General features: G+C 44.2%; 1 protein-coding gene across 2 annotated transcripts in view; it reads left to right on the forward strand.

The window, feature by feature from the left end:
- Positions 1–25,048, forward strand: part of LRRC7 (leucine rich repeat containing 7) — a 439,503-nt gene that overhangs the window by 320,385 nt on the left and 94,070 nt on the right. Inside the window, exons 18-23 of one of the 2 annotated variants that reach the window (XM_038744744.1) lie at positions 6,544–6,655; positions 6,884–7,064; positions 7,193–7,266; positions 7,308–7,312; positions 7,374–8,987; positions 21,076–21,195. In XM_038744744.1, the coding sequence (XP_038600672.1) occupies positions 6,544–6,655; positions 6,884–7,064; positions 7,193–7,266; positions 7,308–7,312; positions 7,374–8,987; positions 21,076–21,195 (2,106 nt within the window). Of the gene's footprint in view, positions 1–6,543; positions 6,656–6,883; positions 7,065–7,192; positions 8,988–13,203; positions 13,354–21,075; positions 21,196–25,048 lie in introns of both variants that reach the window. The other variant, XM_038744743.1, reaches the window with a different exon arrangement.

Here is a 25,048-nt window from a genome sequence, read left to right on the forward strand (position 1 = left end):
CAGCCTGGTGAAGTTGGGCCTGGGAAGAAATCTCTGAAAGATTTCCTTCCTATAAGGCTGGGCTAATGTCTTCTGAGGTATATTAGCAAAAAGAAGACAAAAGAACCTCTGTTGTTAAAAAGAAAGGAGTCATTTACATCAGGTATCAGGTTACAGATAATTTAAACAAATATTCAGAAAATTGGCTGTAGCATTCAAAGTATTGCAACCCATTGAAGCAGCTCATTTACCTTCACAGTTACCTGTTAATTCAGAGAATGCCTGACTTTGATGCATAAATTATGTTAACCTAGCTCCACAAGATATGCCTTGTTGCCATATCTGCATTAAAGTGGGTCTCTCCCCTCATGTTTCTCTCCACCCCCAAGCCTCCAGCTTTTTTTTTTTAATGGTGTTTGATAACTGTTTATTGTCAGGCAATGTATTAAGTGCTGGGTAGATATAAGTGAATCAGGTTGGACACAGTCCCTGCGAAGTGAGAAGCAATATGCTCTAAAGGAAAGGCCGTGAGCCTGGGAGTGAGAGGAACGGGGTTCTAATCCTGACACTGCTAAGTGCTTACTGTGTGACCTTGGACAAGTCATTTAACTTCTTTGTGCATCAGTTACCTTAATTGTAAAATGGAGATTAATTAAATATCAGTCTCTCTCCTACTTAGACTGTGAGTCCCATGAGGGACAGGGACTGCATGCAACCTAATTAACTTTTACCTACTCTAGCACTTAGAACAGCGCCTGACACATAGTAAGCACATACCAAGTACCTTAAGAATATATATAATTTACTGAGCTCTTACAGAGTGAAGAACACTGTTCTAAATTCTTGGGAGTACAGTAGAGTTAAAAGACCTGACCAGTATCTTCAAGGGGCTTACAGTCTAATTTACTGGAGGGTGCTCATGATGATGATAGTGCAGACATAATTCATCCCCTAGAACTTTTTTCAAACCCCCAGAAGAAGTATCAAGTGTTGTAAGAAACAATTCTGAAAAATTCAATCGAGAGCTTTCCTTCAGCTCTTCAGTACATCCATCTAATCCTTCCGAGTCTGTCTGCAGTGTTGTATTGACAAGGATAGATGCCAGTAATTAAATACACTCAGTTTCTGCCAGCAGTTAATGAATAGAATGGGAAAAAGGAAAAAAAAAATAGGCCTGCAAGAAAAATGAGACCACAGGCCAAAAATATCAATAAATTTAAAAGGGGTTTGGATATATTCACGGTGGAGAGGCCTATAATGGATTATTAGAGAGAAAGGTTATGGATGTTAAGAGTGAAAAGTTAGGGATGTTAGAAGGCTCAAAAAGTGTTTTGACTATGGTCTAGGACATTAAAAGGTTCACCCCAAATTACAAGGATGGTTAATAGGAAGGCTGATATCATGCTGCTGATACCACAATAATAGTGATAATGGTGGTATTTGGCCTAGTAGCAAGAACTCGGGCTTGGGAGTCAGAGATCGTGGGTTCTAATCCCGGCTCTGCCACTAATAATAATAATAATGGTATTTATTAAGCGCTTACTATGTTCCAAGCACGTTCTAAGTGCTGGGGTCATTACAAGGTAATCACGTTGTCCCATGTGGGGCTCACAGTCTTAATTCCCATTTTACAGGTGAGGGAACTTATGAGCTGTATGACTTTGGGCAAGTCACTTAACTTTCTTGCGCCTCAGTTACCTCATCTGTAAAATGGGGATTAAGACTGTAAACCCCACATGGGACAACCTGATTACCTTATATCGACTCCAGCGCTTAGAACAGTGCTTGGCACATAGAAAGGGCTTAACAAATCCCATCATTATTAAGTGCTTACTATGTGCCAAGCGCTGTACTAAGCACTAGGTTGGATGCAAGATAATCAGGTCAGCCACCTGGGGCTCACAATCTAAGTAGGAGGGATTGAATCCCCATTTTGCAAATGAGGAAACTGAGGCACAGAGAAGTGATTTGCCCAAGATCACAGACCAGGCAAGGGGTGGAGCCAGGATTAGAACCCAGGTCCTATGACTCCCACACTCATGCTGTTTCCATTGGGCATGCTGCTTACCTATCACAAGCATCCTTTTGTGCCACTGCCAGATACAGAATGGGTAGAGCAATTTTCTGAGCCAGGAAGGCCCTGCTATCATCCTGTGCCTTCTGAAACGCAAGAATCCACGAGCTTGAGGCTTAATGCTGCCCAATTAAAACGAAATGTTCTACGGTTTAGGCTAGGTTGTATTTTCTGCCTGGGAAAGGGCTCGAAAATCTGAACTATTTCTGAGAAGTTAGGTGGGTACTCAGGATGCTCTCCATGTCACCTCAGCCACAAAATAATAGTAATAATTGTGGTATTTTTTTAAGTGCTTCCTATGTGCCAGGCACTATACAAGCAAATTGGGTTGGACACAGTCTCTGTCCTGCATGGAGCCCACAATCTTAATCCCCATTTTACAGATGAAGTAACTGAGGCACAGAGAAATGAAGTGACTTGCCCAAGGGCACAGAGCCGACAAGTGGCAGAGCTGGGATTAGAGCCTAGGTCCTTCTGACTCCCAAGCCTGTGCTCGATCAGGCAACGCTGCCATCATTCATTCATTCATTCAATCGTATTTATTGAGTGCTTACTGTGTGCAGAGCACTGTACTAAGCGCTTGGGAAGTGGGGAGGGTACCAGAGGCCCCTGCCATAAAAACTGATGGAAAGTCTGGGGCCAGCACTGCTCTCCATTGGTGGCAGCACACTGACACCGTCCAGAGTAGTGGAGCTAAATGCCTAGGGAGCCAAATTTGTGCCACGCAAATCGTCATCACTACAATTCCCTCTTAAGCATGTTTTTTCGCAATCCCTTTGTCTGCGGCTCATGGAAAGCTCACCTGTGGTTTCCAAGGACGACTCTAGTTTCAGATGACGGCCGAAATCTTCCAGGCAGCGAAGGAAACATTAGAATAAGAGAGATAAAAACGAGGAATGATAATGGGAGGCAGTGTTGCCTAATGGTTAGAGTCGGAGGCCCGAGGTTCTAATCCAGGCTCTGCCAATTGCCTGCTGTGTGACCTTTGGCAAGTCACTTCACTTTCCCTGTGCCTCAGTTTCCTTAACTACACAATGGGGACTGAATATCTGTTCTCTTTTCTACTTAGACTGTGAGCCCCATATGGGACAAGGATTGTGTTTAATGTAATTATCTTTTATCTACCCCAACGCTTAGTACAGCGCTAGGCACACAGTAAGTGCTGAACAAATTCCACTATTCTTGCTATTATTAATGGTAGTATTTAATCATGCTTTTAATTAATACCATTACTATATGCTCTTATTCCAATGATTAAATTAAATTAATTGTTACTTAAATGAGTCCCGATCCTGAAGTCTATGATCCAAGAACCTGAGCAGAGGAAGTGATTCTAATGTGAGGGGCTTGCATGGGACCTCTCCTACTCTCTCCCCTTGACCATCACATTCCCTGTGTGCACACAGGGATACAGCACACTGTAAAGTGTTCATGCAAGCTTCCCCTGCATTAGCCAGCTAACCACCTCTTGAATCCCCATTTTCTGTACCTGCCAACACCCAGTGTCTCTGTGAATCAAATCATGTATCAAAGGTACATATTTTTGAGAGTTTTCAAAACCCAAATTTCCCAAAATGGAGATGGCATATCAAAAATGTCACATGCTGGCTTTCAAGACGAACATATGTTTCATCCAGCTAATTGCTGAGAGAATGAAGTTGCTTTCTCCAGAAAGCCTAGAAGCAGATCAGTCAGATGCTCCAATCAAGGAAGGAAAGGGTTTTGTAATCTTATCTAGGCTGATGTTTGCTCTTGGGACTCCTAAAAGAAATGGCTTGTGGAATGTATTAGCCTCAGTTGGTTAAAAAAAAAAAAATTCCATTTAGGAGTCCAGTGGTTTATTTTGTAAGTGCACCTGGAGGGTAGTTTGTCTTCAGAGGTTCTGTAGAGAGACTAAAGAGAGAAGATCTGGATTGTTTTTCAGTGTGGTAGTCATAGATTTTTCAAGATTTGATGCTAATCTCCTTGCATTTTTGTAAATATAGCAATCTGTTTGTTCTCTTCATCATTGCGATGATGGACTCAAATACTGGTACATTTCCCAAAGCCAACCCAAATTTGGTCTAAAATGGCAGAGAGTATTTAATAGAAAGTATCAGCACTTACCAAATATGAATCAGCACATATTTCTGTGTTTGAACACCAGATTCCCGCTGGTAGAATTAGTACAGTGCTTAGTACAGTGCCTGACATATAGTAAGTACTTAACAAATACCATGAAAAAGAGAATTTAGTAAGTACTTAACAAATACCATGAAAAAGAGAATTGACATCTCTGCCTGCTCCAAGTGAGCTTATTTTCTTCTCTCCCCACCCTCTGCCCCACTTAATTTCCCAAATGAAAAGGGGATCTTTACATTTAAATTGCCACATCTTTGACTTATTTTCATTTGAAGATTTGTCAAATTTCCATCAAAAGTTTTCATTATTGTAGGCAAATGGAGGTGGGTCCTGAAAGGTGAGTGTGAGGAGGCAGACTGGGTACGGGGATCCTGAGGAGGATTGGACCTGGTCGCTCCAGGAAGTGACGGCTGGGATTGGGGACGAGAGAAGCTTAAAGAGTGGGTTGAGCTGTGGGTATAGACATTCAATAAATAGTACCTTTTGCCTTATATATTACACATTATCCAATATGCATGATGGAACCAGGGCTGGGCTGAGGATGCCGGGGGCTGTAATACGGTCTGATCAGGGCGCCTTCAAGGCAGAAAGAAGTGGGAGGGGGAGAAAATTTGAGGATTTTTCCATGGCTTCTTTCCTCCCAGCTGCTCTCCTACCTGTCTTGGAGCCAGTTGGCTTGGACCACAGCGGTCTTGCCCATCCTCATCCTGCCAACTGCAGGCAGAGGACCTGGGGTGGACAGTGCCGCAGTAGAGGCAATAGACAGGAGGAAGACACCAAAAAGGAGGTTGGCACACAGGCAGTCAGAGCTAGTAAGGAACAGAGACATGGGGGGAGCAAAGGAATTTGGGTGTGCCGCTCCGCCTGACCCTCCCCGTCCCCTCCACCCCGGGTACAATCGAGCAACCAAATTTAGTCTGGCCAGGGCCAAGAAACTCCCTCCCTGGACATCACACATAAAGATTTCCCAAGAGTTACTTTCCTGTCCTGAGCAGAAATGCTCAGAAACCCTTCCCAGACAGTTGGATTTTCTCCACCCAATCAGCCAATTAGTAGTAATAACTGAGCACTTTCTGCAGAGCTTCAGGTAGTACAGTAGAGTTGTAGGACACTATCTCCATCCTCAAGGAGCTTATATCTAGTGGTGGGAGGTGAACACTAAAATATATTTCAGATAAGGGAAGCAGCAGAGCAGAACAGCATCCAGATAAGCCTTGTGGAAGAGAGGGGCTAGGCTGAATAATTTCTTAGGGGCTAAGGAATCTAATATATGTGATACATGGAGGAGAGAAATGGGGCAGGGAGAAGAGAGATTAGCCAGAGAAGGCGTCTGGAGGAGGTGTGAAGATGGGAAGAGGGGTGGTCTGACAGATGGGAGGGAGGAGGGAGTTTCAGGCAGGAGGGAGGACATGAGTAAGGGATTGATGGTGGGAGAAACGAGAACAGGGAGTAGGAAACAGCTTGGGGTTAGAGGAGCCAAGTGTGAAGTAGAGAAGCATCATGGTTCAGTGGAAAGAGCCCGGGCTTGGGAGTCAGAGGACGTGGGTTCTCACCCCAGCCCACCACTTGTCTGCTGTGTGACCTTGGTCCAGCCACTTAACTTCTCTGTTCCTCAGTTACCTCATCTGTAAAATGGGGATTAAGACTGTGAGCCCCACAAGGGACATCCTGATTACCTTGTATCTACCCCAGCACTCAGAACAGTGCTCGGCACATAGTAAACACTTAACAAATACCATAATTATTATTATTGTTATTAAGGCACAATCCAGCTGTGCCTCTCTCCTATAGACTTCTAGACTGTGAGCCCGTTGTTGGGTAGGGACTGTATATGTTGCCGACTTGGACTTCCCAAGCGCTTAGTACAGTACTCTGCACACAGTAAGCACTCAATAAACGTGATTGAATGAATCCTATCTAGCATTCATTCATTCATTCAATCATATTTATTGAGCTCTTACTGTGTGCAGAGCACTGTACTAAGCGGATTGAACCAGATATGAGAGGGATGTTGTTCAGCGTTCAATTGTGGAAGGCCCCTTGACCGTGAGTCCAATCAATCAATCCATAAATAAATAGTATTTATTGAACACCTACATTGTGCAGAGCACTGCACTAAGCGGTTGGTAAAGTATACTAGGAGATGACATGCTCGCTGCCCAGAAGCAGTCGGCAACTCATTCATCCATTCAATCGTATCTATTGAGCGCCTTCTGTGCGCAGAGCACTATACAAAGTGGCATTCTAGCTTCCTCCGGCCCAAAATGGGTAAAGTGTGGCACTCTAAGCCGGCCAGCCGTTAAAGCGGATGTGTCCTTGAGCAGACCCATTCCTCGTTCCTTCTTCAGCATCGTTCTCTTGTTCCCTAGGGTTCCTTCGTTCACCCGGTCAGTGAAATGAGGATGGGAGAACTTCACTCGTCACTGGCTGAAACTCCCTTATACCCACCCAAACTCGTCCTCCTCGGCAAAGACAAGAAAGGTACCCTCCCCAATCAGCTGACGAGGGCCCGCGGGCTCGGAGCGTGAGTAGTGAGTCGGAAGTCGAGAATGCCGGGACATGGGTTCCACGGTTGGGAGGGAGTCTCTCGTGATCGTCCCCAGGGCCCTGGCGTGTCTGTTGATCTCGCTTGAGTTCCTCTCCTGGTAAGTGTGTGGTCTCTGAGGTGCACGCGTTCGGTAACCTGATTATCCCCCCGTTGAATTTCAGAATCGACAGATGAGTCTGAAGTCGACAAAACTCACTGTCTGAATAACAGTGTTTCCTCAGGCACTTACTCGGACTACTCACCTTCCCAGGCGTCCTCAGGGTCCTCGAATGCCCGGGTTAAAGTGGGGTCCATGCAGGCAACAGCTAAAGATGCCATGAATAATTCTTTGTGGGGTAACAGGTGTGTTTCTATTTTTCTCTTTTGCGTCCCCCGCAAATCCTTCGCTGCGGCCAGTCTTTGTGAGTGTCCGGTGAGGACGGCTCGCCTTTGTCCTAACCCTCTTGGTTCTGTCCCGGTCCCGCCCGCAGGCTTGTGCAAACCTTTCCTCAACCTATCGACTCGAAGCCATTGCTCAGCCAGCGCGAGTCCCTGCCAGCGGGGAGTCAGCAGCAGCAGCAGATGCAGCAGATGCAGCAGCAGCAGATGCAGCAGCAGCAGCAGCAGCAGCAGATTCAGCAGCAGCAGCAGCAGCAACAGCAGCAGCAGCAGCAGCAGCGTCCCGAGCGACTCCCGTTGGGCAACGCTTTTACCGACAGCTGGCCCGACGGCTCCCATTACGACAACACGGGCTTCGTGGCCGAGGAGAGCCCGGCGGAGAATCCGGCCGGGAGCGGGCTCCTGAACTCCAAGGCCAGAAGCTCAGCCCCTCACGGGCGCCGGCCTCTCCTGAGGCAAGACCGGATCGTTGGCGTCCCCCTGGACCTCGAGCAGCCCACCCACAGGAATCCGGCCGACTCTGAAGTGCCTCCTTCCAATCCTTGGCAGAATTGGACCCGCACCCCCAGTCCTTTCGAAGACAGGACGGCGTTCCCTTCGAAACTGGAGAGCACCCCTACCACCAGCCCTCTGCCCGAAAGGAAAGACCTCATCAGTGAACCGGCCGAAATCCCCGGCCCGTTTACTTCCGGCGTGCCCTGGGAGTACCACGACTCCAACCCCAACCGGAGCCTCGGCAACGTCTTTTCCCACATTCACTGCCACCCAGAGCCTTCCAAAGGCGTTCTCTCCATGAGCAAGAGCACCGAGAGGCTCTCCCCTCTGATGAAAGATATCAAGTCCAGTAAGTTTAAGAAGTCCCAGAGTATTGACGAGATAGACATTGGTACATACAAGGTGTATAACATACCGCTAGAAAACTATGCGTCTGGCCACGACCCCTTAGGGATCCACGAAAGACCAGATAGACTGATGGGGCCGGAGCATGGTATGTCTAGTATGTGTCGGAGCCAGTCTGTACCAATGCTGGATGATGAATTGTTGACTTACGGAAGCAGTAAAGGTGGGCAGCAGCAGCAGCAACAACAGAAGCCCTCCGTGACCAAAAAAGTCTACCAGTTTGACCAAAGCTTCAATCCTCAAGGAGCAGTGGAAGTAAAAGCGGACAAGAGGGTTCCGCCCCCATTCCAACCCAACTCGGAGTTTGTGCCACCGGCCGGCAAGAGCATCGCAAAGGATCTGGTGAGCCCTCGGGCTTACAGGGGCTACCCCCCGATGGAGCACATGTTTTCGTTCTCTCAGCCCTCTGTCAACGAGGAGGTCATCAGCGCGCAGTTGGCCAGCCAGGGCTCGAGGGCGGGGTTCCTGAGACGGGCCGACTCGCTGGCCAGCTCCACGGAGATGGCCATGTTCAGGCGGGTCAGCGAGCCTCACGAACTGTCTCAGAGCGAGAGGTACGGCCGGCCGCCTCCGTACAGGGGAGGCCTGGATCGCCAAAGCAACGTCTCTGGGACCGAGCCCCAATTCCTCAAGAGGAATGGCAGGTATGAAGAGGAGCATCCTTCTTACCAGGAAGTGAAAGCCCAGTCTGGAAGTTTCCCGGCTAAAAACCTCACCCAGAGGAGGCCGCTGTCTGCCAGAAGCTACAGTACTGAGAGTTACGGTACATCCCAAACCAGGCCAGTTTCGGCGAGGCCTACCATGGCAGCTCTTTTGGAAAAGATACCATCTGACTATAACTTGGGTAACTATGGCGACAAGCCATCCGATAACAGTGATCTAAAGACGAGGCCCGCCCCTGGGAAGGGAGAGGAGAGCTGTGGGAAAATGCCAGCAGACTGGAGACAACAGCTACTTAGACATATAGAAGCTAGAAGGTTAGACAGGGTATGTTTGGCATTTCTCTGTCAGAATATCATTACTGCCTTCAGCTTTGCGTTTTGATCTTTCCGGGCGCGGGATGTGAAGCTCGAGTGACCGCGACCGGAGAAAGGTGGTCAGTGGAAGTTGATTGATGCTTTAATGGAAGGTTATCGATGATGGTGAAAAAAATAAAGGGCCTGACGGAGGTGGGACTCCATAGGGGTGGTTTCAGATGAAATTTCCACCTTGATCCTGGTAGCACAAAAGAACTGGTCACTTTCCAGGGGTTACTGGGGTGAATTGATAAACCATCTTGTTCCCTTTCAGGCGGGTTTTTTCCATACATTCAGTTATTTCAGTTGACCACTTAATGAATGGTTATCACCACAGAGAGAAATTGGCAACTAGAATGAGGGAGATTGAGTATTGATTGAGGTAAAAATGCTTTAAACAGTTTCCTTTTTAAATCCAAACTTCTAAATCCAAATTGAAGACGTAGACAACAATAAGACTTGAGGAGGCTTGAAACCTAGAAATTAGTCCATGTATTCAAATGGAAAAATATGTCAAATTAAGCAATACATCACTATAGGGAGTGGATTTAAACAGATTCAGTAGTTTAAGCTGCTCTTTGGAATCACCCAGAACTGTTTCTTTTAGCAATTCAAATCTCAGCAGAGGCAATTTGGAGCTAACTGAATGAGGGCCTTAACAGTTTGTTCCGTCAAACTTTTTTGGCAGTCAGAATCACTTTGTTCAGAATCACTTTGTTTTGAATCACTTTGTTTTTAAAGAATGGAATCTCTTGCCTTTGTTTAGATACTTCCTTTTGAATTGGGAGGGGGGTTGGTAAATAGTGGATTCATCATTCATAGCTGCTTAATTTTGAATCCTCTGATTTCAAGGCCTTTCATTTAACATATTGCATGCAACTGATGCTTTTTTCACTCCCGCGGGGAGATAGAATAGTAAGGACAGATTAAAGAAGCTATTTGGATACTGTTTGGTCCAGCTACAGCACGTGCTTATCTGAAATACTAAAGGAGATGGATGTGTGAAGAATCCGAACACCCACAAAATTCAGAATTTCACCATCAGAAGTTGGTCTTCAGTTTTCTCATCCTTTGCAGCCTTGCTCCCCACTACCAAAGACTAATGAGCGATGGAGGCGGCTAATGTTTCCAGATCCTTTTAAGGGATTTGAGAGGGTTTGGGAGAAGTTCAAAGGAAGCTATGCAGGGAAAGGAATAGTCTCCCTCCAGCCATTTTGGCTGTAAAAATTCTGTCTCAGCCATGGGTAGGTTGTTTCTCAGTGCCTCCGATATCCCTCTTGTTCAGTAACTTCCTGGACACCTGACCCATTTTCCTACACTAGTGTCCCCCAAGAGTCTGGATTTCTTTCCTAGTGCCAGTTCTGGCCTGTTCACTGCCCCCAGCTTAGGTGAAAGTGACTGACATACCCTTAGACGAAGCTGAAAAGACCCCTGTCACACACCCCCAAGCTCTCGAAAGCCATTTTTTCCCTCAATTTCCCCCTCCCTTTGCCCCCCACCATGATTGCTTTCCTCATGGGATCGAGCTGCTGTGCTATTCAAGCTGCCAATCTTGCTTTGAGCTTGGCTGTTCCTGAAGGAACCAACTGCAGAGTCCTGGCCCTCCCAAGTCAGTTTTTGATGGGGTTGAGGCAGCTGGGCTGTTGGCATTCCCATCAGAGGCCGAGCTGCCGTAGAAGCGGGGCTCTTCCCCCTAAAGTGCCAGCCTCAGGCCTCCTGGCACCCACACTCCAAAGACAACAAGGGCCTCCTTTCTTCTAGCCTGGCTAGACTTCAAGCAACCATCTTCTCTGCTCGCCGCCCCTCTGTGGGCGATGGAACTTTAGGGAGGCCCAGCTGTCGGAACAGCTTGCCGGCGTTCCTGCCAGCGGAGAGAGGAGATGTTTGACTTGATCGGACTGTGAGCTGTCAGTGCCCCCTCGGGGTCTAGAGCCCAACTTCTCCCCGCAGCATCCCACCTCGTTTCGTTCATAAAGGAAAACCTCATGTGGAAAACGTGAGTCCATCTGTCTGACGAGGGCCATTTCTTGTCAGGAGGCTGAAAAGGAGGGGTGGGGAACTCTCTGAGAAGCCAGCGAGGAGTCCTTTTGGAGAGAAATTAAAGCCTGTGAGAGGGAGATGTGCACAGTCTCTGTAAGGTTAGCTGTTCCCATTTATCTCAGTGTCATTATCCTGACACGGGAAAGACGTTTTATCCGAGGGGGTCTAGAGATTAGGAGGGCAGAATTACATTGGAGCTTCACGCAGGTTCAAAGCCAGCACCCCTTCCTGTCTTAGCAGAGGGGGATCAAAGGAGCTGAAATGAAGGTAAGGGCACAGACAGGTGGAAACTCAGAGCAGACTTGAGGCTATCTAGAGAGGACCCAGAGTGACCCACTAGAAGCCCTCGGGCTTTTCTGGGCAATTGAAGAGTGGTTTGGTTGCTCCCTGATAAATCCCAGTTAGGAAGGAGTGAACTGGGGAGTCCTACAGCCTCCCAAAAGGGAAAGAGGAAGAGGAGTTGGGGAAGGAATGGTACAAACCTACCAACAGCACCAGTTGCAAAAAATGAACGCACTGTTGGGAAACTGGATTAAAATAGATCTAATAATGCCTCTGTCCATCCGTGAATCTTTTCTCCCCTAATTCTAAGGATACCAGTTTTGCATAAAAAGTATGTCCTTTAGAACAATTATCGTTAAAGTGCTGAACCATTGTTCCTTAGTTCGGAATTTTTATTGTTGGGCTGAGGCAAAACTGAATACTCTTGATTTCAGAGGCTCTCCCAAAAACATGAAAAATTGAAAATGATCAAATCCATAAGAACTGTGCCTTCCAAAGCTCCACCCTCCCTAAACATGTCCACGGAAGCCTCGCTCTTGTGAACGTGTCTTGTCAATAGACCTGTAAAGCCCAGTAACACCTGGTTCCGCTAGAAAGTAGATGTTCTGAGGGAAGCAGAAGCTTGTCCAACTACTTTCCTATAATGACTCCTTTCCAAAGTATCTCTTGCGTCTCTGCCACTTCTGCTTTCCGGAGAATGTCCGTTGATATTTTTGTTTTACATGTTTGTTTAGCTGTGGGTGGTTTAGCTCCACTATTCTTCAACATTTTGGCTTTTGAGAAATGCCCCAAATTTTAAAAATAGACCAAAATGATTTTAAAGGAAACTTCTGCCCTGTTGAACACATCTGATGTCCTTACAGGGCAGCTCTTCAAATAAATATTTTAATGTAGATTTTCATCATGCCTAACAGCAGCATTGCTATGCATTTTCCCCATTTTCATGCATCCTGCTGACAGGAAAAGTAAAGGAAACTTCATTTAGATCTGATATATATTTTCCTCTCCCATTTCTCTCATTGCTAAAGATATGGGATGGGCAAAGAGACCATTAGCTTAATAATAATAGTAGTAATATTTAGTTTCAGTAGCAGTATTTATTAAGCACCTAATGTTTGCAAAGCACTGTACTAAGTGCTGGGGGGAATAATGCAAGGTGAGACTTAGGCAGTTGAAACAGTGGGGATTTTGTGTTCATTTTGCCTTCCTCAGTGTGAAATAGCAACTTTAGCAAGTGATTAGAGAAGCAGCGTGGCTCAGTGGAAAGAGCCCGGGTTTTGGAGTCAGAGGTCATGGGTTCAATTCCCGGCTCTTCCAATTGTCAGCTGTGTGACTTTGGGTAAGTCACTTCACTTCTCTGGGCCTCAGTTCCCTCATCTGTAAAATGGGGATCAAGACTGTGAGCCCCCCGTGGGACAACCTGATCACCTTGTAACCTCCCCAGCGCTTAAAACAGTGCTTTGCACATAGTAAGTGCTTAAAAAATGCCATCATAAAGTGATAAAAAATGACTGTCACTGCTTTTGGGATTTGACCGCAAGGTTCTCAAATTGGGCATACATTATTAATTGCTGAGCCGCCACTTTGATGGCTAGGAAGAAAGATTAGCAGACATGAAACAGAATGTATCTCATTGGCTTTTTGTCCGTCTTGTAGTTTTGGATGGTATCCATCATGTGTTTAACTGGTTCCCTTACTGACTGCTTCTGTCCAAATCTGGTGCATGCTTATAAAAACAAAAACAAAAAAACAAAAAAGTTTGCCTGCTTAAAGTAAAACTTATTGAAGTTAAGCCTATTCATGTAATAATCAGTTTGCTGTGCATGTGTTCACCTCCCTATCACGTGGTTATTTCCTCTACTCAGAATGCTGCTTACAAACACAACACTGTTAACCTTGGCATGCTGTACACTGGACGTTTTTCAGCAATGCATGCAGGCAGAAGCATGACTTTAGACTTACAGCCTAAATCTAAATTTGAAAACCAAATACATCAAGAACTGCTTCTTCAGAAAGTAAGTATGGACTGGCCTTAATATACCAGGGTCCTAAAGCTATTTACTGTTATTTGCTCTCATGTTCTAATTCGAAACTTCAAATCATGCTTGTATTCCCTTCTCCAGTCCAAAAAGCATAGGTGGAGATTACTTCTGCTCTTCAGCAGTGCACCTCTAGACACTCAGTAAATACGATCCAGGTGATGGATTGAATGTTATTTTGCTAGCCAATAACCTTGCTTTTTGGATTGACCAATTTATGTGGCTGTGTGTGTTGCTTGGGCTCTTCTGTGGTCCAGACTGTGACCGAGTGTTACCTTTTGTGGGCGATACATTCTGGGAACAACGCTGGAACTTGTGACTCAAAAAATCCTCGCCATTTACAAATCCCCCGAATATTTCACCCTTTTTCCTTTGCTGGCTGCAGGAAATATATGGAAGTTAAAGAAATGAAACCAGCCTTGTTCACCACTCTCTAGCACCGGCTGGTAGTTAAGAAAATGGCTATTTGCCAGGTAGTCAATTACCCAGATCCACGCATTCATTCTCTTTCATGCACAACTCTGGGATTCCCTCCCTCAGCGTTTCCAACTTCAAAGACTGAGGGAGGGGATCACAGAATCAGCATTTTTTTTAATCGCTGTGGGATCGCTCCTAGCCCGGAGACAAGTTCCACTAAGACCACAAAGTTAGGCGGGGGAAATCCTTAGCCCTTTGGCATTTTCATCTCCCAGGTTCTACCCATTCAAGCATTTTATTCACATTTCACATCAAGCAATAGTGCCCCAGAAGTGAAAATGAGTATTGCTTTATCTTTGTGATAACCTCAGCTCCATGAACGAATACCTTCACTTAGCTATTATCATTATCGTGATATTTGGTAAGTGCTTACTTTGTGTCAAACATGTTCTAAGCTCTGGGGTAGATACAAGTTAATCAGCTCAGATGCAGTCCCTGTCCCACGTGGGTCTCACTGCATAAGTAGAAGGGAGAATGAGCATTTACAGATGGGAAAATTGAGACGCAGAGAAGTTAAATGACTTACCCAAGACCTCACAGCATGGCCCTGGCAGAGTCAGGATTAGGGCCCAGGTCCTCTGACTCCCAGACTGTGCTCTTTCCACTAGGTCATGCTGCTCTTCACACATTTTTTGGTGAGAAAAACAGCTGTGTAAAGCAGATAAGGAAAAGCCAATAACAAAATCTTCAATAGAATTTGTAGGTACGAATAGCCCAGATCCAAAAAAACCAGAATGAGTGACAAAGAGTGCATATGATAATAACAATAATGATAATAATAATAATGGTATTAGTTAAGCACTTACTATGTGCCAGGCACTGTTTTAAGTGCTGGGGTGGACACAAGCAAATTGGGTTGGACACAGTCTCTGTCCTACATGGGGCTCACAGTCTCAATCCCCATTTTCCAGCTGAATCCACAGATAAAGATAAAACAGTAATTATTTCCTAATGAATATCCATATATATAACTGTATATGTGTATTTAGATGTTCTTACTCATTTGAAACTAGGAATTAACTTAGCCACTAAGATCATTCCACCTAGTAATTCATGGGTTTTTCCAGAGGGTTTATGTCCCCTGGTATGATCAAGAGGTGGCCTCAAATGGAGTCATTTAATATCAGTAATATTGAGTAGTATTTGATCATTTAAAATACAATATTCATAAATAAGAAGCTATTAATTTTTTGCCTTTGAAATAGTGTGTGTTCAACTGAGTGGCTGAAAAGAAAGCAATCTAAGAGATCTGTGGGTATGAGGAGTCCACCTCTCTGGCTTCATACCATAATAATAATAATAATAATAATAATAATAATAATAATAATAATAATAATAGCATTTATTAAATGCTTACTATGTGCAAAGCGCTGGGGAGGTTACAAGGTGATCAGGTGGTCCCACAGGGGGCTCACAGTCTTCATCCCCATTTTACAGATGAGTTAACTGAGGCACAGAGAAGTTAAGTGACTTGCCCAAAGTCACACAGCTGACAATTTGCAGAGCTGGGATTTGAACCCATGACCTCTGACCCCCAAGCCCGTGCTCTTTCCACTGAGCCACGCTGCTTCTGTAATGGATGTAATCAAATTACATCCATTTTTGTGTGAATTAGAGACTGAATATACACTATGAATTATGAATTATAGTAACAGTTCACAATAACTGCCATAACCATTTTATATCACTTTCTTAGATTGGTTCAGTATTAAGATGTTAACAGATGTTAACAGCCTTTATGGAATGATTTTACTTAATACAGGATTCATGGTAATGCTTATTTCAGATCACCAGAAGATTGAGCCTCTCTAGTTACAATCAGAACTTGATAACATGATGCATTAAACAGATTCTTAATTTAATTTATAAATCCTCTCATTCAGCTGTTTGATTTTTCAGATGTAATCTGCTAGAATAGCTTGCCACTGTATTTAGAGCAAAGGGGAGTGTAGCATTTCAAAAATGCCAGTAGCTTGAACTGCTCTTTTGACTTTCCATATTGGTGACACAGAAAGGTGGATTTTACTTCAGATGCCCAGTGATTTCTTCAAACTTTTCTGAGCCCTAGTATTGTGTTGGGTTGTACTAAATCATAGGGGGAAGATGAGAAGTACATACTGCAATCTGTATCTTCCCTAGCGTTTGGCACCTAATAGGAACTTAATAAATACCATGACTACTATAATGCACTTCTGATCCTAACTGTTCTGCCAGTTCCAAAGTGATTTGCTGACAGGTTTGGATGATAGGGAGAGAGCCTTTCAGCTGTGGAGAAATTGGTGGTGGCTTTTAGAGGACTCTGCACCAATGTTAGTAGTGTTATCAGTGGATACATTCAGTCCCCAAGTCTGTCAGTTTTGTATTTGTCATGTATTTATTTATGGTATTTGTAAAGTGCATACTATGTATCAAACACTCTTCTAAGTGCTGGGTTAGATACGAGTTAATATGGTTGGAGAGAGTCCTTGTCCCACATGGGACTCAGTCTCTAAGTAGAAGGGAGAACAGGTTTTGAATTCCCATTTTATAGTTGAGAAAACTGAGACACAGAGAAAAAATTACTTTATTTGTTTACTGCTTACTACCTGCCAGGCACTGTACTAAGCTCTGGGATAAAGCCAAGCAAATCGGGTTGGCTACAGTCCCTGTCCCATGTGGGGCTCACAGTCTGAATCAGATGAGGTAACTGAGTCCCAGAGGAGTGAAGTGACTTTCCCAAGGTCACACAACAGACAAGTGGCAGAGCTGGGGTTAGAACCCATGTCCTTCTCACTCCCGGGCCTGTGCTCTATGCACTATGCCATGCTGCGTCTCAAAAATAAGTGACTTGTGTTAGGTCACACAGCAAGCACCTGGAAAAGCCAAAATTAGAACCTGGGTCCTTTGGCTCCTAGGCCTGTGCTCTTCTACTACATCACACTACTTCCCAATATTTTGTAAAAAAAAATTTTCAGTGGCACTGTGAAAATATTCAGGTTCTAAAGGAATTTTCAAAATCATACACTTCATTTTTCCAGGGTGGGCATGTTCTTTCAGAAGCAGCAGGGCCTAGTGGATAGAGCATGGGCCCAGAAGTCAGAAGGACCTGGGTTCTAATCCCAGCTCCACCATTTGTCTGCTGTGTGACCTTGGATAAGTCACTTAACTGCTCTGTGCCTCAGTTACCTCATCTGCCATCAATCAATCAACCAATCAGTCATATTTATTGAGTGCTTACTGTGTGCAGAGCACTGAACTAAGCACTTGAGAAAGTACAGTATAACAATATTCCATGCCCACAGTTGAGCTTAAAATGGGGATTAATACTGTGAGCCCCTTGTGGGACAAGAAGTGTGTTCAACCTGATTAGCTGGTATCCACCCTAGTGCTTACTACAGTGTCTGGCACATAGTAAACGCTTAACAAATACCATAAAAAAATTCACTTCCTTTCATGTTCAAAGTTCCCCTTCTTCACAGACACCTACAGCACAGGAGAACATTTCCCACTTAAGTGTTTACTGGAGCAGTAAATATAACTACCACCGTAGAAAAAGTTTTTTTCAGGTCTTAAGTTCAGCGTGAATCTACTTATCATCTACTTGAGATCACTCAGCCAATGTAAATTCTTCCTTTCTCAGAGCAAAGTAAAAAATGGCTCAGCCTTGAGGGACTGAACCATTCTACTGAATTTATTAGTGGATTACTTACCTTGTAGGAATGACATTTCTCACTCAACAGGGAAATCTATATATTGTCATCTCTCAGATGGCTCTAAATAGAGAAGTCAAGTAAATAGAATGAGATTATGATCCCATTTCAGTGCTGAGTATTCCCTCCCCACTATCATCACGCACTCCTCCACTCAAATCCAACTTGTAGCAGATAGAAAGTAGAGTGATCAGTGGCTGCCGTTTCATACGCTTCCACTTCCTTCCCTTTTAATTGATTTCAAATCTTCAGAAAAAATCAACTCCATTTATCATTTTTGAGCCTGATAACAAAGCAGCAGGTATGAGGGATATAACTGCAGGAGATAACCAGGCATGTTTTTTATTTGGCTTTCTGTCTCAGAGAATCAATTCGTAGTGGCAGTTCAGAGCCCTCAAAACACTTGAGATTGGCTGTATGTTTTACATTTGAAATGCTGCTTCTAACCTTTTATCTAGACCAAACAGGTGCACAATTGCAATTTATATGCAATTCAGTCAGCTTCTGTCAAATGGATAACTTTAACAGGGAAACAGACTCTGATCAGCTAATGAAAGTATTGCCAGAAAACCCCCTTCCCACACCTTTTCCTGTTAAGATCGGGAGCCAGTGAAATGTTTCTCTATTCTTCCCTTTTCAGGAAGATTTGAATCACCCCTCCAGTTACAGTGCCTCATAAAACCGCCAGCCTTATCGTTACTAATAAAAGACTTTTTTTTCAGAGAATTCCTTCCAGTCGAATATTCGGCTGGAGTGTCTTTTAGCTCTGTATGCCTGCTTTGGAACATAAGTGTCATATCATTTTCTCACAAAGTCCCCGGGATAGCTCAGCAGTCACCATGAAATTTGGTATTCTTTTGGAAAAATAGGAATCAAGGGCCAATTCTAAATTTGCCAAGCCTGGAGACATGTGCAACGCTATCAATTTATCTCTTCTACCTCCTTTCATTTTTAAAGCAAGTTTTTAAACAATTGCTCATTAGGAAGGCAAGCCCATTCATCCAACAGAAAACCGAGGGTTGCACAAAGACCCAAATAATGCAGACATAAAAACCTTGGCAAAAGCATGGTATCTTAGCCTGAATCTCTGTTTTGCGTTTATTGCCAGGGATTGCTTGACTAGCTCAGATCCGTAGATCTGGCCAGAGGAACTGAGAAACAAGAACAGAAAAGGTCAAGATTCTGGGCAGGTCTTCCTGGTTTGGGTTAGGCCCCAAACCCTGACCAGACCTCTGGCTTCAGCATCCCATTCTGACTGGACCCTGCTACTTCAGCATCTCCAGTGTATTTTGCTACCTTGTTGTTCCTTTTGATTAACGAACCATGCTTTTTCTGGTGCAGTGAAAGCACCTCGGGCCAGACACTGCAAAAAAAACTCATAACTGAAAGGATTGGGAACAAGTATGGATACTTGTGGAATTTTTGTGGTTAAAAAGAAGATTCTTTTTTTTAATATCTTACCCCTCTAGCTTTAAAGCCAGTAACAAAGCAAAAGATAGAGCTCCAGTACATTGCCATTTTAAATCTGCTGCTTTTTTTTTGTTCAAGATGTGGAGCCTTCTGATGGACTCAGAAAGGAGCTTAGAAGATTCCTCAAGTAGCGTGAAAGAGTGGAAGGGACACAGATCTTTCTAATCACCATTGAAACCCCAGTAAACCATTTCCTCAGCATTGATAAGTAACAATATCAATGGGGACACCAAGAAGAGGGACACAAAAGGCATTTTTTGAAGACACATCTAATGAGGAAAAAGCCTTTCTATGCATCTGGACAAAATGTTATAGAAACTGAAAATAATGAGAACAAACACATGATTCAGATCTCAAGTACATTTCCAGGGCAGTTAGAAGGATAATGGTTCAGGGAGAAGTTTTATCAGGAATGGAAAAAAAAAAAGACAAGACCAAGTGTACAGGCACAGGAAATGGAAGGCAATAAATTAATGGCATTTATTGAGCACTTACTAGATGTAGAACACTGTACTAAGCACTTAGGAGAGTACAATCAAATAAGTAGGTACGATCCATGCACCAAAGAGAAGTAGTGTGGCTTAGTGGAACGAGCACAGGCTTGGGAGTCAGAGGTCATGGGTTCTAATGCCGTCTCCACCACTTGTCAGTTGTGTGACTTTGGGCAAGTCACTTAACTTCTCTGTGCCTCAGTTAGTCATCTGTAAAATGGGGATTAAGACTGTGAGCCCCACATAGAACAACCTGATTATCTTGTATCTACCCCAGTGCTTGTCACAAAGTAAGTGCTTTATAAACACTATCATTATTAATATCATTATTATGTGGAAGGTAACACCAATGTGAGTGAACACCTGAGTATTGAATGCATTTTTATGATCTGGCTTTATATTTAAGATTTCAGTAGCATGACATTTATATGGAATTATTAAAAATGCTTCCATCTTGAACTTTTGACCAAATGAGGAGTGTGTCCCAAGATGAAAAATCTTGACGATCTAACCATGGGCATTACCACAACATTTTACAAGATATGGGAATTTTCCCAACTGAAGGCCCAGCCTCTGAAAATTCATCATCATCCAATTGCTTGAATTAGAGACTAATAGATACTTATAGCTTGTTTCAGTTCCTAAGTTCACTTTGGGCAGGGAATGTGACTGTTTTATTGTTATATTGTACTCTCCCACTTGCTTAGTACAGTGCTCTGCCCACAGTAAGCATTCAATAAATATGATTGATTGATAGCATTAAAGTAAGCTCGATGTTAGCTGTGGATCTGTAGAAAAGCAACTAGCCTGATTCTCCACCTTTCCCTACTTGTTTTCCATCTGCAAGGAGGGGGAAACCTAGCATAAATTCCTGCTTGTAGCAATGTCTTTATTATAAAGGAGAGTTACTCCTCCTAAGATGAAGTAATTCCAGACACGGCCCCTCTCCCATGTACTTCCTGATTGTCAAGGCTGAGAAGGAAGAGCTGAAGAAGTGGAGGAATGGGCAGAGGTAGCTACTATGAACCACCAAGAATTCTTCAAGGATTCATTGGTGACACTCTGCATTCTCCTGACCATAGCTCCCTTTGCTTTACAAAAGGACGTAGACAGTGTTTTGGGGGATAGGCAGCTAGACTGCCGCTTCCAAGAGAAAGTAGCTTGTTTTCCCCTTCACCTAGGCAAAGTCAGGCAAAGTAGAATGTCCTGTAAACCTCAGTCCCCTCACTAGACCCACCTCCATGGCCCCTCAAAAAGGGGAGAACCAAGCTTGGTGTGAAGTCAGTGTCCTTTTTATCATTTTTGGTTCTTTCATGAATTGTAATTTTGTATCCCTAAACTGTAACAACCCATAGTTTTTTCCAACATATTCAGCATGAATCCACAAATTGGTGGTTTCCATTGAAATTCAGAGTTGGTGTTGCTACCAAATTCTTAACCAGTAAACAATGTAATCCGGTTCAGATTCAATGTGGTTCTACAATGGGACAAACCTGAATTTATCAGAATCTTAAACCTACATATTGCCTACGATGTCATCACTAAATACTTCCTTACCGTTTTTACAATAGACCCCATCCCAGCAAAGCAACATTCTAGACAATGGACAAGAAGACGTCTCTCCGAGTGGCCAGTGGAATCCTTATCCACTTGGGAGACGAGATGTGCCACCGGACACCATTACTAAAAAGGTAACCAACTTCCAACAAAGATTTCTACCAATTTACTGGAGTGTGGTATCTATAACATAACCGGTAACCCTGATGAAAAAGTCACCAGGGAGAAATAACGGTCGTTGAGGATTAGTGAGCACCAGTGTGTGTGGAGCGATGAACTAATCACTTGGGAGAGTATGATAGAAGAAAAGGAGTAATTACTATTATTGTTGTTGTTGTATTTATTAAGCATCAACTCTGTGCTCAGTCCTATGGTAGATGCAAGGTAATCAGCTTGGATTCAGTCCCTTGTCCTCCATGAAGCCACAACCGAAGAGGTAGGAAGAGTAGGTAGTATCCCCATTTTAATCAGTCCCTGGTATTTATTGAACATTTACTGTGTGAAGAGAACTGTGCTAAGGGTTTGGGAAAGAACAATAAGATAATAGATGTGATACTTTACAATCCAGCCATATCTCCAGGTTAAGGAAATGATGCTTCCAGAGCCAAGTATTAGGCTGGCTACCCAGTGGGCACTTAATAAACACTCTGGATTGATTTACTGGGTCCTGCCTATCCTGAAAAAAGAGTGGGACACAGCGAGATGGGATTTTTTTTCACCGAAGGCAGGGTGGGATCAGTGAGTTGGATAGAGAGTCTGCAGAAGGACAGAAATGGGCAGGTGGGGAGGAGATACGGGAAGGGGGGGGGTCAGGAAAACTGGGGAGGGGGTTGGAAGAGGGCAAAGATGGCTTGGGAGAGGATGATAAAGTCTGGAAAGAGATGGGGAGAGCTCCCCAGCCTCCTTACCCTTTCTCTAGCTCTCCCCATCTCTTTCCAGCCTTTCTCGCCCTCTCCCCAGCTTTCCCCACTCCCTCCCAAACCGTATCGATCCTGATTTGCCTGTGTCCACCCCAGCGCTTAGGACAGTGCTGTTATTATTAACACGATCCCTGCCTCCAAGGAATTTACACTCTATGGCAGAAAATGCAGAGCACTTGTTCCTTACCGACCAGTGTTCATCACCAACAGCTCCTTCTGGGTGAACCTTTTGCTCCATTGTCAGTTTCACTATAATAATAATAAGAATAAGAGTAATGATGGCATCCATTGTCAGTTTCACTATAATAATAATAATAATGACATTTATTAAATGCTTACTATGTGCAAAGCACTGTTCTAAGTGCTGGGGAGGTTACAAGGTGATCAGGTTGTCCCACAGGGGGCTCACAGTCTTAATCCCCATTTTACAGATGAGGGAACTGAGGCACAGAGAAGTTAAGTGACTTGCCTAAAGTCACACAGCTGATAATTGGCAGAGCTGGGGTTTGAACCCATGAACTCTGATTCCAAAGCCTGTGCTGTTTCCACTGAGCCATGCTGGTTCTCAATATCAGACTTCAGTTTTGTGGGAACTCTCCTTCATAAGAATTTCTGTCTTCAGCCAATATCTTCTTCACGGGCACCTCCTGCACGTATCCCTCTGGTCATGGCCATGATCCTCCAAGATCCCTACAACCCATCTCTCAGTGATCTCATCTGTTCCTCTGTTTTTAGTTACCATCTCGATGAGATGACACATAACTCAGACACTCAGTCCCTTGGCCGAATTCCACAGATCACTACTCTTGATTTAGGTGTATTACCAGCATATCTAGGTGAACCCTCCCCCTCCTCCCCCTCCCCATCCCCACTGCCTTACCTCCTTCCCCTCCCCGCAGCACCTGTATATATGTATATAGGTTTGTACGTATTTATTACTCTATTTTATTTGTACATATTTATTCTATTTATTTTATTTTGTGAATATGTTTTGTTTTGTTGTCTGTCTCCCCCTTCTAGACTGTGAGCCCGCTGTTGGGTAGGGACCGTCTCTGTATGTTGCCAACTTGTACTTCCCAAGCGCTTAGTACAGTGCTCTGCACACAGTAAGCGCTCAATAAATACGATTGAATGAATGAATGAATGAATGGATATTTCCAACTCTAGTGTTGTGGGGACTAGGTCCCCAGTAAATAAGGGGCTTCCAAACACACCCAATCAAACACAGTTCTCTCAGCCATACAGCTTGGAGCTGACTGATTCCAGGTTGAGAAGATGCTTCCCCTGGTTCCTGTTCTGCAGGAAGCGTGCATACGCGGGGGACTCACGTGTATTTCGTGAGTTTAATGCAGAGATGGAAAATGGGAGCAGCAGCTCCTGAATTAGTGGGATAATTGTCGCAGGTAAACACAGAGATAAGCTCTCTCGCAGCATCCTCTCCTCGGTCTGGTTTTTACGGGGATGGTGGTAGAAGAGAGGACCAGATAGTGTACTTTTTCACTCATGGACTAGCGCTATGCTCACATCAGGGACAGTGTCTGCATGGTGTTACTGGATGAGGGAAAGTGTAGTGACAGTTTTTCTGACTGTACTGTATCTTCACAGGTGGGAGAACTTTTGACTACCTTGCAGAGGCCTTCCCTGACTAAGCCCCCCTTTCCTCTTTTCCCACTCCCTTCTGTGTCTCTCTGACTTGCTCCCTTTGTTAATCCCTCTTCTCATCCCCACAGCACTTAGGTATGTATCTGTAATTTATTTATTTATATTAATATCTTTCTCCCCCTTTAGAGTGTAAGCTTGTTGTGGGCAGCGAATATGGCTGTTTATTATTACATTGTGCTCTCCCAAGCGATTAGTGCAATGCTCTGCACACAGTAAGTTCTTAATAAATATGACTTCCTTCCTCTCCCCCTTGTCCCCCTCTCCATCCCCCATCTTACCTTCCTTCCCTTCCCCACAGCACCTGTATATATGTATATATGTTTGTACATATTTATTACTCTATTTATTTATTTTACTTGTACATATCCTATTTATTTTATTTTGTTAGTATGTTTGGTTTTGTTCTCTGTCTCCCCCTTTTAGACTGTGAGCCCACTGTCGGGTAGGGACTGTCTCTATATGTTGCCAACTTGAACTTCCCAAGCACTTAGTACAGTGCTCTGCACACAGTAAGCACTGAATAAATGTGATTGATTGATTGATTGATTGACTGAATGAATGAATGAAAGTGCCCGCCCCCCCACTCTAATGGAGAAGAGTAATAAGGATAATAATAGGAGAAGCAGCATGGCACAGAGGATAGAGCATTGCCCTGGGAGTCAGAAGGTCATGGCTTCTAATCCCGGCTCTGCCATATATTTGCTCTGTGGCCTTGGGCAAGTCACTTAACTTCTCTGTGCCTCAGTTACCTCATCTGTAAAATGGGGATGAAGACTGTGAGCCCCACATGGGACAACTTGATTACCTTATATCTACCCCAGTGCTTAGAACAGTGCATGGCACATAGGAACTGCATAACAAATACCAACATTATTATTATGAATAATAATTAGTGGTATTTGTTAAGTGCTTACTATAATAATGATAATAATGATGGTATTTGTTAAGCAGTTACTGTTTGCCAGGCACTGTACTAAGCACTGGGGTGGATTCAAATGGGACTCACAGTCTCATTCCCCATTTTACAGATGAGAAAACTGAGGCCCAAAGCAGTGAAGTGACTTTCCCAAGGTCACATGGCAGACGAATGGCAGAGACAGGATTAGAACCCATGACCTCTGACTCCCAGGACCATGTTCTATCTACAACACCATGGGGCTGCTTTTGTGCTGGAGCCCTGGGGTAGATACAATGTAAACAATCCCAGTCCCTCAAAGGGCTCTTTTTTTGTAGTATTTCTTAAATGCTTACTCTGTGCCAGGTGCTGTACTAAGTGTAGGAGTAGACAGATGATAATCAGAGTGGACATAGTCCGGATCCCACATTGGGCTCAGAAGTTTAATTCTCATTTTGCAGATGAAGGGAACTGAGGCACAGAGAAGTTAAGTGACTTGCACAAAGTCAC

The sequence above is a fragment of the Tachyglossus aculeatus genome, chromosome 4 (assembly GCF_015852505.1).
Source record: "Tachyglossus aculeatus isolate mTacAcu1 chromosome 4, mTacAcu1.pri, whole genome shotgun sequence".
Lineage (NCBI taxonomy): Eukaryota > Metazoa > Chordata > Mammalia > Monotremata > Tachyglossidae > Tachyglossus > Tachyglossus aculeatus.